General features: G+C 38.4%; 1 protein-coding gene across 1 annotated transcript; it reads left to right on the top strand.

Annotated features, from left to right (window-relative positions):
- Positions 1-8,528: 8,528 nt before the first annotated feature.
- LOC110288058 (olfactory receptor 5H19-like) lies at positions 8,529-9,486 on the top strand. Its single transcript, XM_085832102.1, has 2 exons — positions 8,529-8,609; positions 8,644-9,486. The coding sequence occupies exons 1-2, from the start codon at positions 8,529-8,531 to the stop codon at positions 9,484-9,486; spliced, it is 924 nt and encodes a 307-aa protein (XP_085688228.1).
- The last annotated feature ends 3,744 nt before the right edge of the window (positions 9,487-13,230 follow it).

Raw genomic sequence — 13,230 nt, 5'->3', positions numbered from 1 at the left:
TGCTGGACTCCTTAGACCAACCAGCCCTGTGTTCACCATCTTATTAGAGTTACAAAAATTAATTTGGAAAAGAACACATGAATTCTTTATTCAACATATTCAAGCTCACTCTACCTTGCCAGGCCCTATGGCTGAAAGAAATGCCTTAATGAATGCTAGCACTCGCATGGAATTTATTTTTCACGCCATCCCACTGGAGCTTGCAAAAGATTTCCATCAATTGTATCATGTTCCTGCTGCCACACTTCAGCAGAAATTTGATATCTCAAGAGCCTCAGCAGGAGATGTGGTGTTACAATGCCCACATTGTGTGCAGTTTCACCACCCTCCTCATGTTGGTATTAACCCTTGTGGATTGCTTCCTCTAAAACTCTGGCAAATGGATGTTACTCATGTCTCAGCATTTGGAAAATTAAAATATGTTCATGTTTCAATTGACACCTGTTCAAGTATCATTTTTGCCTCCCCCATGTCTGGTGTGAAATCCCACAAGGTGGTTGGCCATTGCCTAGAAGCCTGGGCAGCTTGGGGAAAGCCAGATAGTTTAAAAATTGAATATGACCCCACATATACATCAAAATTATTCCAAAGCTTTGCAAAATAATGCAGGTTAGTCACTCTACTAGCCTTCCCTACAATCCAGAGGCCCAAGGCATTGTGGAAAGAGCACATCGAACCTTAAAAGAACTCATACAAAAACAAAAAGGGGGAATCGCCAATGTCGAGCCAAAGAAAAATTATCTGTAGCCCTCTTTACTTTAAATTTTTTTATTCTGGATGAACATGGTCATTAGGCTGCAGATAGGCATGCCATGACCTCGCCTATCATTAAACAGGATGTCAAACGGAAAGATGTCTTAACTGGAAAATGGTATGGCTCAGATCCCATTATTTTGAGATTCAGGGGAGCTGTTTGTGTTTTTCCACATGGTCAAGAACACCTGATTTGGGTACCAGAGAGGCTGTCATGAAAATTGCTCCCCCCCGACAGAGATATAGATTGTAATAGTTCCGGAAGGACATGTTTTTAGCAGAGTGTTGGCAGGGTATACTGCTGTGGTTGTGAAACTTCCCACCTTTGTGCCTAGTGTAGATTTTGAAATATTTGCCACATATGCCCATTGGTGCTACTCACTGAGTGGTCCAATTTGAACCTCTTTTCCTCGAATCTTTGCTTCTGTTTGAGAATGAGTTCATTCACCAAGAAATTAGGATAGAGATGGTCAATATTGTCCACAACATAATCACGCTTGGGACATCTCTTATTGTCCTCCAAACTCTGATGAATACACTTGTAGCAAAAGCTGTGGCCACATTTTGTCACGTATGCCTCCTCAATCATATCAAAGCAGGTGGGACTTTCTCTTATTTCTCCTTTTAACGTTGAGAAATTCCATAGGAATTGACTTAGTTCAAGAATAGTTTGAAGAATTGTATAAAGATGTCCAAATGTCCTGTGTCTCATCTACCCCTCTACAAGCTAATTTCTCTCAGTCTCTTGAACAGAGTCGCCTCTTATCTGAGTACCTTAAAGGAAATTGGTCGGCTAAAGTGGAGCAGTTGTCCAGAAAGCTGTTCCTCCAGATTGCCAAACTCAACAGCACTGAACTGGACCCTGTCGCCTTGCAGGACTTCACCTCCTGAATCACCAATGCCTTCTCATTCTTTAAAGAATGGGTGGGAATGTTGGCCTGGGGGGCAGTGGTCCTCCTGGGTTGTGTCTTTTCTCCTCCCTGGGTTTCCGGGGTCCCCGTAGCACAGCGACACATTCCTGCAATAAAATCTGGTGAAGAATCTGACTGTGTTGTGTCTTCCTTGCTGGACAAGGTGGGCATGACAAATTGGTGGGAGGACTCCTTATATACACCCCAGCAGAGGGAAAAGCTTTGTGTCCTCCTGGGATTGGTCAGTCTGATGGCACCTTAATTTGCATGCACCCCCTTGGGAGGGGTTGGCTCCAGATTCGGGATAGCGCCTGCACATTGGTGTTGTTTATGGCCACAGTGTACCAGAAACCGGCGCCATCTTTTAGTCGTTGGCTGCCTACAAAAAACAAATGAGGTTAATATTGTTTCCACATCTAATACTTCTGTGACTTTTGCTACTTTTTAAATTTTTTTTATTTATTATTTTCTTTGTATACATTTCAAATGCTATCCGGAAAGTTTCCTGTACTCCACACTGCCCTGCTCCCCTACCCACCTACTCCCTCTTCTTGGCCCTGGTGTTCCCATGTACTGGGGCATATAGAGTTTGCCAGAGCAAGGGGCCTCTCTTCCTAATGATGGCCAACTAGGCCATCTTCTGCTACATATGCAGCTAGAGACATGAGCTCTTGGGTACTGGTAAGTTCATATTTTTCTTCTACCTATAGGGTTGCAGAACCCTTTAGCTCCTTGGGTTCTTTCTCTAGATCCTCCATTGGGGGCCCTGTGTTCCATCCAATAGATGACTGTGAGCATCCACTTTTGTGTTTGCCAGGCACTGGCATAATCTCTAGAGAGACAGCTATATCAGGGTCCGAATTGATCCATTATTATCTCCTTGTACTCAGGTCAAGTCTAAGTGGATCATAGAACTCCACATAAAACCAGAGACACTGAAACTTATATAGGAGAAAGTAGGGAAAAGCCTTGAAGATATGGGCATAGGGGAAAAATTCCTGAATAGAACAGCAATGGCTTGTGCTGTAAGATCCATAAATGGGACATCATAAAATTGCAAAGCTTTTGTAAGGCAAAAGACACTGTCAATAAGACAAAAAGGCCACCAACAGATAGGGAAAGGATCTTTACCAATCCTAAATCAGATAGGGGACTAATATCCAATATATATAAAGAACTCAAAAGGTGTACTCCAGAAAAGAAAATTACCCCGTTAAAAATGGGGCTCAGTGCTAAACAAAGAATTCTCACATGAGGAATACTGAATGACTGAGAAGCACCTGAAAAAATGTTCAACATCCTTAATCATCAGGGAAATGCAAATGAAAACAACCCTGAAATTCCACCTCGCACAAGTCAGAATGGCTAAGATAAAAAATTCAGGTGACAGCAGATGCTGGCGAGGGTGTGGAGAAAGAAGGACACTCCTCCATTGTTGGTGGGAGTGCAAGCTTGTACAACTAATCTGGAAGTCAGTCTGGCAATTCCCCAGAAAATTGGACATAGTACTACCAGAGGATCCTACAATATCTCTCCTGGGCATATATCCAGAAGATGTTCCAACTAGTAATAAGGACACATGCTCCACTATGTTCATAGCATCCTTATTTATAATAGCCAGAAGCTGGTAAGTACCCAGATTTCCCTCAACAGAGGAATTGATACAGAAAATGTGATACACTTACACAATGGAGTACTACTCAACTATTAAAAAGCATGAATTTATGAAATGCCTAGCTAAATGTATGGACCTGGAAGGTATCATTCTGAGTGAGATAACCCAATCACAAAAGAACTCACATGATATGTACTCATTGATAAGTGGATATTAGCCAAAAACTTAGAATACCCAAGATACAAGTTGCAGAACACATGACACTCAAGAAGAATGAAAACCAAAGTGTGGACACTTCACCCCTTCTTAGAATTGGGATTAAAAAAAAAAAACTCCCATAGAAGTAGTTACAGTGACAAAATTTGGAGCTGAGACAAAAGGATGGACCATCTAGAGACTGCCATACCCAGGGATCCATCCCATAATCAGCCTCAAAACGCAGACCTTAATATAGATTTTGCTACTTTTTGACGTAAGGAAGTGCTGGATGCAGTAGGTCTGTCTGTCTCTATCTATCTCTGTCCCTTCTCCTACCTCCTGTCCTCTCCCTCCTTCTCACTCTCCTCCCCTCTCCTCTTTCTCTGCCTACCTCACTTCTTTTATTTCTTCCCCCCTCCTTTGCCTCATGAACACTCACCTACAAATATTTAATAATAAAATTTTCTCAACAGCACAACTCTTTGGTCTCTGAATTTCATTCTTTGAGCTTTCTCATCCCAAAGCTGAAAGCCCAAGGCAGTTTTGGAGACCATTGAGTTTTCTAACAATTACACTCCCAAACCAGGCTCACCAAGAGGATAGAGGTTCCTTCTGACTGAAGGGGTTTGCAATCCCATAGGAAGAACAATATCAATCAGGACCCCCCACCCCCATGTTCTTAGGGACTAAACCACCAACTAAGGAGTACACATGGAGGGACCCATGGCTCCAGCCACAAATATAGCAGAGGATAGCCTTGTTTGGGCATCAATGGGAAGAGAGTCCCTTGGTCCTGTGAAGGATCTATGTCCTAGAGTAGGGGAATGCCAGTGCATGGAGGCAGGAGTGTGTGGGTGGGTGGGGGAACGGCTTCATAGAAGCAGGGGAAGGGGGATGGGTAGAGGTTGGAGAGTGGACCAGAAAAGGGGATAACATTAGAAATGTATTATTATTTTTATTTTATTAATTAGGTATTTTCTTCATTTACATTTCCAAAGCTACCCCATAAGTCCCCCAAACCCTCCCCCCTACTACACCCCCACTCCCACTTCTTGGCCCTGGCATTCCCCTGTACTGAGGCATATAAAGTTTGTAAGACCAATGGGCCTCTTTTTCCACTGATGGCCGATTAGGCCATCTTATGATACATATGCAGCTAGAGACACTAACTTCGGGTGTACTGGTTAGTTCATATTATTGTTCCACCTATAGGGTTGAAGACTGCTTTAGCACCTTGGGTACTTTCTCTAGCTCCTCCATTGGGAGCCCTGTGATCCATCCAATAGCTGACTGTGAGCATCCTCTTTTGTGTTTGCTAGGCTCTGGCATAACCTCACAAGAGACAGCTATATCAGGGTCCTTTCAGCAATATCTTGCTAGTGTGTGCAATGGTGTCAGCATTTGGTGGCTGATTATGGGATGGATCCCTGGGTTGGCAGTCTCTAGATGGTCCATCCATTCGTCTCAGCTCCAATCTTTGTCTCTGTAACTCCTTCCATGGGTGTTTTGTTCCCAATTCTAAGAAGGAGCAGTGTCCACACTTTTGTCTTCCTTCTTCTTGAGTTTCATGTGTTTTGCAGATTGTATCTTGTATCTTGGGTAGTCTAAGTTTCTGGACTAATATCCAGTTATCAGCGAGTACATATCACGTGAGTTCTTTTGTGATTGGGTTACCTCACTCAGGATGATGCCCTCCAGGTCCATCCATTTGCCTAAGAATTTCATAAATTCATTCTTTTTAATAGCTGAGTAGTACTCCATTGTGTAAATGTACTACATTTTCTATATCCTTTTTTCTGTTGAGGGGCATCTCGGTTCTTCCCAGCTTCTGGCTGTTACATATAAGGCTGCTATGAATATAGTGGAGCATGTGTCTCTCTTACCGTTTGGAACATCTTCTGGATATATGCCCGTAAATAAAAAAATATCTAATTTTTAAAAAAAGAAATAAAGAAAGCTTCCTTTCCTCTAGTAGACAGCCCAACATGCCTGTACCGTTTGTGTACTGACAAAAATAATTAATTATTGTCTAAACCTATCAGGAGTGTTACTAGTGATCAGAGGTAGTATGAGCAGTGATTCCATCCTTTCAAGCTAGACTCGGGCACTGCATGCATATTCACAGTGTAAAAGTCTGTTTAGCTCATGTAGCCATTAAGGACTCCTCACATGTGTCCAATCCGAACTGGGCAGCAGGGCAGTGCTGCACTGTCTTCAGGGAAAGTTTGTGATCGCAGAGGGGACTTTCAGGTCTCTGCTCAGGGCTGCTACTGGTTAATATCAGGTACAAGGAAAATACACAGTTAATGGTTTTCTCCCTGTGTTTATGGAATAAAAGCTTCAAAACAACCCACTGCTATAAGAACTGCTAATAGCCTTCCAATAGCTATACACTGCTGAGTTCTTGGCTGCCTTCAAATTCCCTACACCTTTTAAAGACCTCTACGACATCTCTCACAATATGGGTAAGAGGGATGATTTATGCAATAATATGAATGTATTATGTAAAGAGTTAAATGCTGTTTAAGTTGTGATTCTTTTATATTTAGCTTACCAGAACTCAGCTTGGTATAAAATAAAATAAGAACAATAAATAATATCTCTATATTTTAATTTTTAGTCAAAATATGAAGAAATACAGTAGTTTAAAATAATTTGTTTTGCTAGTAATGTTATAACTTGAGCAATAAATTCAGTTTTCTTGAACTAAGTTACTAATTTTAAAGAACTAAGTAGCTATTGTTCTTGTATATGAATTTTTTCTCATAATTCCAATAAAAATGATTACTTTGCCTATTTAATTGAAAATTTTCAGACTGGTTACTTAAATATAATTCCCCTATTATCAAGATCTGAGAATAATTTATTTGAAAGAAATATCTATATACACAGAGAGAAAGATGCACATATGTTAGGGAGAGATAAGAGTAGAGGATGTCTACTCAACTGGTATATAAATATGCATATTTGTGACTACGTGTAAAGAAACACATTCATTTAATGACTGAACATATTGACACCCTATGTATCTCTTGTAAAGATTCAATATTTGACTGAATCCTACTCTGCCAGAAAAGAAAAATCACTAGAGATGAAAATGCTACCAAATAAATCCAGAGAGATATCTAGAGAAACAATTCTAACATTAGTTTTAACATTATAAAATATGGTTTAAATATGCAAAGAAGTATCAGTCAAACATATAAATGTGTTACTGCAGCACATAGTTTGTGACATAAAATTTAAATCCAATGCATTTTGGAAGCAAAAATTTATAGAGAAATATATTTTAAAATTTTCAAAAGGAAAATAAAAATACTCAGAACTGGCAGTAATCGAGTAATCAAAGAACAACAGACAGAAGAAACTCTAGTTCTCTTTCTCCTTTTCATCCAATTTTCCCTTTCCTGGATTTTTTCTCTTCTTGATAACTTCTTTTTATCCACTCTGATAAAAGCTGTCCACATCTTGTCCCACTCTCTTTGGCTCCCCGAGAGCATCTTTCTTTATGGTGGAGTTCCTGATGCCACTCAGTCACTGCTACTCTTTGGCATTACCTACATTCTCATCAAAGCCAAAAAGTTCCTTAATTTCAGCAACCAGGCATCTCTATTGCTTATCCTACTAGAGCATTGGTTTTGACTTCTGACAGTATAATTTTATTTGGTAATTCTTAATACCTGTCTTTTCTTTTGGGTCACAATTCTCAACACTCTAGTTGAATTTAGATTAGGTTGTTTTGCTGATTAGTTATTTTTTAAATTGGCAGTATCTTTCTACATATCCCAGGTATAATTTTCATTCTCCCTTCCTTTGAGTGTGGGGATTACAGGTATGTATGACTTGGATTAGGGGTTTTCTGTTCATTTTTTTTAGTCATTTTAAAAATTCATTCATTCCCTTTACATCCCAATATTAGCCTCTCCTCTCAGCACCTACACAAGCAAGTCCCCCCCAACATTCCACCTTCCCTTTCTCTTTTGAGTCAGGTAATTCCCTTCTGGGTGTCACCTTACACACTATTATACTCCACCCCAATTCCACCCAATCCCGACTTCCACACATGAAGTTGCTACAAGACTAAACACATCTTCTCCCACTGAAGCCAGATAAAGCTATTTCCGGGTGTGAGTGCCACAAGTAGACATGCAGTCAGCAGACTCAGGGACAGACCCTGCTCCAATTTTGGGGATTAGCTTCATGTAGACCAAGCTGCTCATTTGCTACATATATTCAGAGTCTTAGGTCCACCTCATGCTCACTCTTTGGTTGGTAATTCAGTATCTGGGAGCCTCTAAGGGTCCAGGTTAATTGACTCTATTGGTCTTCCTGTTGAGTCCCTGTCCTCTTAGGGTCCTTCAACCCTTCTCCCAACTCTTCTGTTGGACTCGCCAAGCTCTTGCTAAGGTTTGGCTGTGAGTCTTTGCATTGCTTTCCATTGCCTGTTAGGCGTAGCCTCTCAGAAGTTTTCTTTCTTATCTTCCCTTTGATTCTAACTTGAATGTCTTACAGAAATTGTTAGAATCCAGTTGGATGACATGAAAGGAACAAAAGGATTAAAAAATGTCATTAAAGGAGTAATACCATACCCCTAATTCTTTATGGAGGAATGCAGTTAATATTGTTGCAGAATATTCTGGAGATGCAATATGCAGGGGCTAAGTTATTCATGTTTTTGCTAGGAGGTTTGTTATTTTATTTCTTATTTTAGTCTATTGAAATGTTTTTCATTTCTATCTTTTCATAACAAAATCTAAGAAATGTAAGACTGAGTGAACAAATTTGTGAGACAAAAATTCCATCTTTAGTCAATAGCCACTACGTACAAGATGGGTAAGAAATTAGTTTTATAGATGCTTTAAACTTCTTCCCCATAAATCCTTCAAATGCAATTTTTAAAAATATAGAACTAAAATGTTATATTGATATGGTTATTAGTCTATAACCATATATAGTATCAATTGTACTCTCCTGATATTTGACTTATAAATCCTGGTGAACATTCCTTTTCCTGTGTTTTATTTCAGGGATTATCCATTGAGGATTCAGAAATGAAAAATTCAACTGTGCTGACAGAGTTTGTGCTTAAAGGGCTCACAGGGTCTCCAGAGCTACAGGTGTCCTTGTTCTTGTTTTTTTTTTTTTTTTTTTTTTTTTTTTTTTTTTTTTTTTTTGGTGATCTATCTTATCACTATTGTAGGGAACCTTGGTCTAATTGCTCTGATCTGGAATGACCCTCACTTACATATCCCTATGTACTCCTTTCTTGGCCATCTGGCTTTTGTGGATGCTTGCCTATCATCCACAGTGGCACCAAAGATGTTACTCGATTTCTTACAGATCAATAAGATGATTTCCTACTCTGAATGCATGATACAATTCTTTATCTTTGGAATCTGTGCTACTACAGAATGTTTCTTGTTAGCAGCTATGGCATATGATCGCTATGTAGCCATATGCAAACCTTTACTTTATCCAATGATTATGACTAAGAGACTATGTATATGTCTCTTAGTCCTGTCTTTTGTAGGTGGAATTCTTCATTCTTCAATACACGAGGGATTTCTATTACTACTAAACTTCTGCAATTCCCATATAGTACATCAATTTTTCTGTGACATCGTTCCATTGCTAAAGATTTCCTGTACTGACACTACTATTAATTTTCAACTGTTATTTATTTTTGCTTTAATAATTCAAGTCCTCACCATTGTGATTGTTCTTGTGTCCTATACACTAGTGCTGTTTAAGATTTTGCAAAGGAAGTCTGTCCAAGGCATGAAGAAGGCTTTCTCTACCTGTGGTGCCCATCTCTTATCTGTGTCTCTGTACTATGGGCCTGTTCTCATCATATATATTTTCCCTTTGTCGCAAGAAGCAGATGGTCAAGATATCATAGACTCTCTGTTTTACACGGTAATAATTCCTGTCTTAAATCCAATTATCTACAGCCTGAGAAAAAAGCAAGTCATGGATTCTCTGAAAAAGGTTTTAAAGCAAAAGGCTTAGCCATCACAGAGATATGATTTAGTAATAAATATGTCACATTTTTCTCTGTAAGTTTTTTTTAATGCTTTAAAGAAATGTTCAAAGAGTTTTGAATTTTATTTTTCTTATCTTCCTTTGACAATGGCTAAATAAATTTTTCAATCATTTTTATGACTTAAGATGATTTCCCTAAAAAAACATTCCTAAAATATTGTTGTCTATGGTGGTTTGAATAAGTGGCTCCCCAAACTCATGTATTTAAGCATTTTGGAACCCAGCTGACAAGACTGTCTGTAAATACCCTGGAATCTCTAGGACAACAGATTTGCTGGAAAAAAAATACATCACTAGGGATGAGTTTTGAGAGTTTGTTGTCTTGACCTACTTCCAGTTTGTTCTCTGTTTCCTGGTAGGCTGACAAAATGTGATCAGCTAGCTTTCTGCTTCAGCTTCCGGTTACCAAGATTTTATGGACTCTGACCCTTTGAAACTGTAAGTCAAGGCAAACCATTTCTTCCATAAGTTGCTTTTAGTCATGGTGTTTTATCACAGCAATACTTCTGTAACTAATACAGAAGGTGGAACCAGACATGGGATATCCATGTAAAGAAACTGACCACCTGTATTTCTTATAAGTATGTAATATTTTCAAACCTTTGAATATAAAAGTGGAAAAATGCTGAGATTAGCAGGTTATTACAGCAGAAGCCCAGTACTTGGATTTAACATACTAATGATTAACTTTGAGTCTCCAATAATGCATCCGTGCACATTACATAAAGAACTTATCTTTGGGGTCTTTTAAAAGAGCAAGTCCAGATTTGAATTCTCGCTTTCATGTTCCTGGTGTCTTCTACTGTCTCTCTACTATGTGAATGTGAAGAAGGTTTTCCTATGTCTCTGTCTGTGTTTGCCCTTGCATATATCTGTATGTTGTCTATATCTATGTATGTCTGCATCTGTCTGTCCACAAAAAAGGACTCTGCTCTCTCCTTTATTCAACAGCAAGGACACCAATATTCAGTGGAATGGACGTATATGGTATTTTATATAAATTAATAGAATTTTTAAGCAGAAGAATGGAAAGGGATAGTTTATAGAAATCGTTGATAGAATTTTGTAATTGATTAATTCAGTGGCTCCAACTGATCCCAAATGACCCAGATAACAGACAGTACTACAAACATCATTGTTTAAATCCAAATTCCCATAAATGGTGAGTTTAAACTTTATGATGGATTTTAGAACTTTGCTTTCAACCTTTGTATTTACTGCTTTCAACAAATGACACATGTGCATTATTCTGTATGAGGGATATGGAAGAGTACATAATTTAACATACGCCTATGTATAGATAGGAAATGCAAGGCAATAAGTGTTGATAGCTACATAGTTCTCTTAGAATATGACATAACAAACAGGATAAGTATTTAGCAGTCATAAGTCTTAAGTGATTTCAAGGCATATTTTTAACTTTGGCTATGAGGTCCACAGCCTAGAAGACAGTAGTGCTGAGAGTAATGTGTACTGTGGGGACCTGCCTCATGACATTTCAGAAGGGAGTGAACACTGTATTAGCAACTGGGATAGTGAGCATCTGTATTGTATTTTAGAAAGATAACTTTTCTGCCCATGTCCGTGAATTAACATAGGCTGTGTTAAAAATTAATGGGCTAGCTTACTTAGTGGAAGGAATTGCAAGACAGCATAATGTTGAGAGTGTGGAGTAGTTATTACTGATTACACTTATATGGGGATAAAATTTAAGAAAAACAAGTAGGACAAAAACAAGTTCAAAATGTACAGTTTGGAGAGCAAAAGAACACTATAAGCATAATATCATATACACTAAAAGTGAGCTTATAATTGTTTAAAAAATATTAGTAACATTAAGGGGAGGCCTCCTACTCTGCATTGGAACAATAAGAATGGTACAATGAAAGCAACATCTTACTGGGCTAAACTTTCAAATTTTCATCAGTGTCTAAGAGTATTTTTCTAGAAATAAATTGCATACAAAAGCTGCAGCTAATGTAATTTGAAGGCATGAGGATCTGTCTCTAGTAGGCAGACAAACTTAGCAGTGTTATCTACCTGGTACTGGCTTTGGAGACATGAAAATTTTAAGAGTGGAAAAAGCATAGACTTCTTCTACAGGGTGTTAACAACACATTGAGAACAAGGAGTGTGTGACATGACTGAGGTTGTTTCAAAAGGACCCTGAGAGTACAAGGAAGACCTCAGTGACCTTTGTACAAAGCTGTAGAAGCAAAGATTGAATTGCACTAGAAATTCAAGATAATGGAGATGCCTGAGTCGTGAGAAATCTGTCAAGGAGAGATGCATAAAGGGAGAAGAAACAGGTCAGGAAAGTGCATTTTGGTGGCAGCAAAGCTGCAGGAGCAGAATCATCTCTTTGTAAACTAAAGCCCCAGGACAAAGTAGATAGATGAAAAATTAACTCAAATCAGTAGTATTCCTTTATACAAATGATAAATGGGCTAAGAAATAAGTTCAAGAAACGATACCCTCCAAAAACCTACAAATAATTTCAAATATCTTAGTGAAACTGTGACCAAGCAAGTGAAAGATCTGTATGACAAGAACTTCAAGTCCCTGAAGAATGAAATCAAAAAAGACGTCAGAATATGGAAAGACCTTTGAAACTCATGGACTGGTAGGATTAACATAGTGAAAATGGCCATCTTACCAAAAGCAATCCACAGATTCAATGGAACTCCCATCAAAATTCCAACATAATTTTCCCCAGACATGGAAAGAACAATTCTCAACTTCATTTAAGAAACTAAACACAGGGAAAAAAAAAAGCAAGATAGCCAAAACAATTCAGACCAATAAAAAAGAACATCTGGAGGAATTGCTATCAGTGACTTCCAGCTGTAATACATAGCAATAGTGATAAAACCTGCATAATATTGTTACAGACACACAGGTTTATCATTAGAATAGAATCAAAGACCCAGAAATAAAATCACACTTCTATGGGCACTGGATCTTTCGTAAAGTAGTGAAAATTATACAGTGGAGGGAAAAGCATCTTCAAAATATGGTGCTGGTCTAACTGGTGGTCTGCATGTAGAAGAATGCAAATTGACCCATATTTATCACCACACACAAATCTCAAGTCTAAGTGGATCAAAACTCTCCACATAAAACCACATACAATGAATCTAACGGAAGAGAAAGTAGGAAATATTCTTGAACACATTGGCACAAAGGAAATTTTTCTGAATGTAACACTAATGGCTCAGACTCTAAGATCAACAACTGATAAATGAGACATCTTGAAACTGAAAAGCTTCTGAGATGTAAAGGCCACTGTCAATAGGATAAAATGACAACCTACAGATTGGGAAAAGATTTTTCACTAACCCTACATCTGATAGAGGGATATTATCCAAAATATATAAAGAACTGGTGAACTTAAACTCCAAAAAACCAAATAACTAAATTTAAAAATAGAGTACAGAACTAAACAGGCAATTCTAAATAGAGGAATCTCAAGAAACACTAAAATAAAATGTAAAATCCTTAGTCATGAGGTAAATCAAAATCAAAATGACCCTGAGATTTCACCCTACACCAATTAGAATGGCTAAGATAAAAAACTCAAGTGACAGCACATGCTAGCAAGGTTATGGAGAAAGGGGAACACACTTACTGGATAGCAGCTGTGAATGCAAACTGGCACAACCATTCTGGAATCAATCTGGCATTTCCTCAGAATATTGTAAATAGTTCTAC

The sequence above is a fragment of the Mus caroli genome, unplaced genomic scaffold (genome assembly GCF_978045245.1).
Source record: "Mus caroli unplaced genomic scaffold, Mus_caroli_1 scaffold_17, whole genome shotgun sequence".
Classification (NCBI taxonomy): Eukaryota; Metazoa; Chordata; class Mammalia; order Rodentia; family Muridae; genus Mus; species Mus caroli.
Note: the sequence above shows the minus strand (reverse complement) of the source record. Positions and strands in the feature narration are given on the sequence as shown.

Coding starts and splice junctions, on each gene's coding strand:
- LOC110288058 (XM_085832102.1), top strand. CDS start 8,529: ATGAAAAATTCAACTGTGCTGACAGAGTTTGTGCTTAAAGGGCTCACA. Junction 8,610..8,643: donor TACAGGTGTCCTTGTTCTTG/TTTTTTTTTTTT, acceptor TTTTTTTTTTTT/TTTTTTTTGGTGATCTATCT.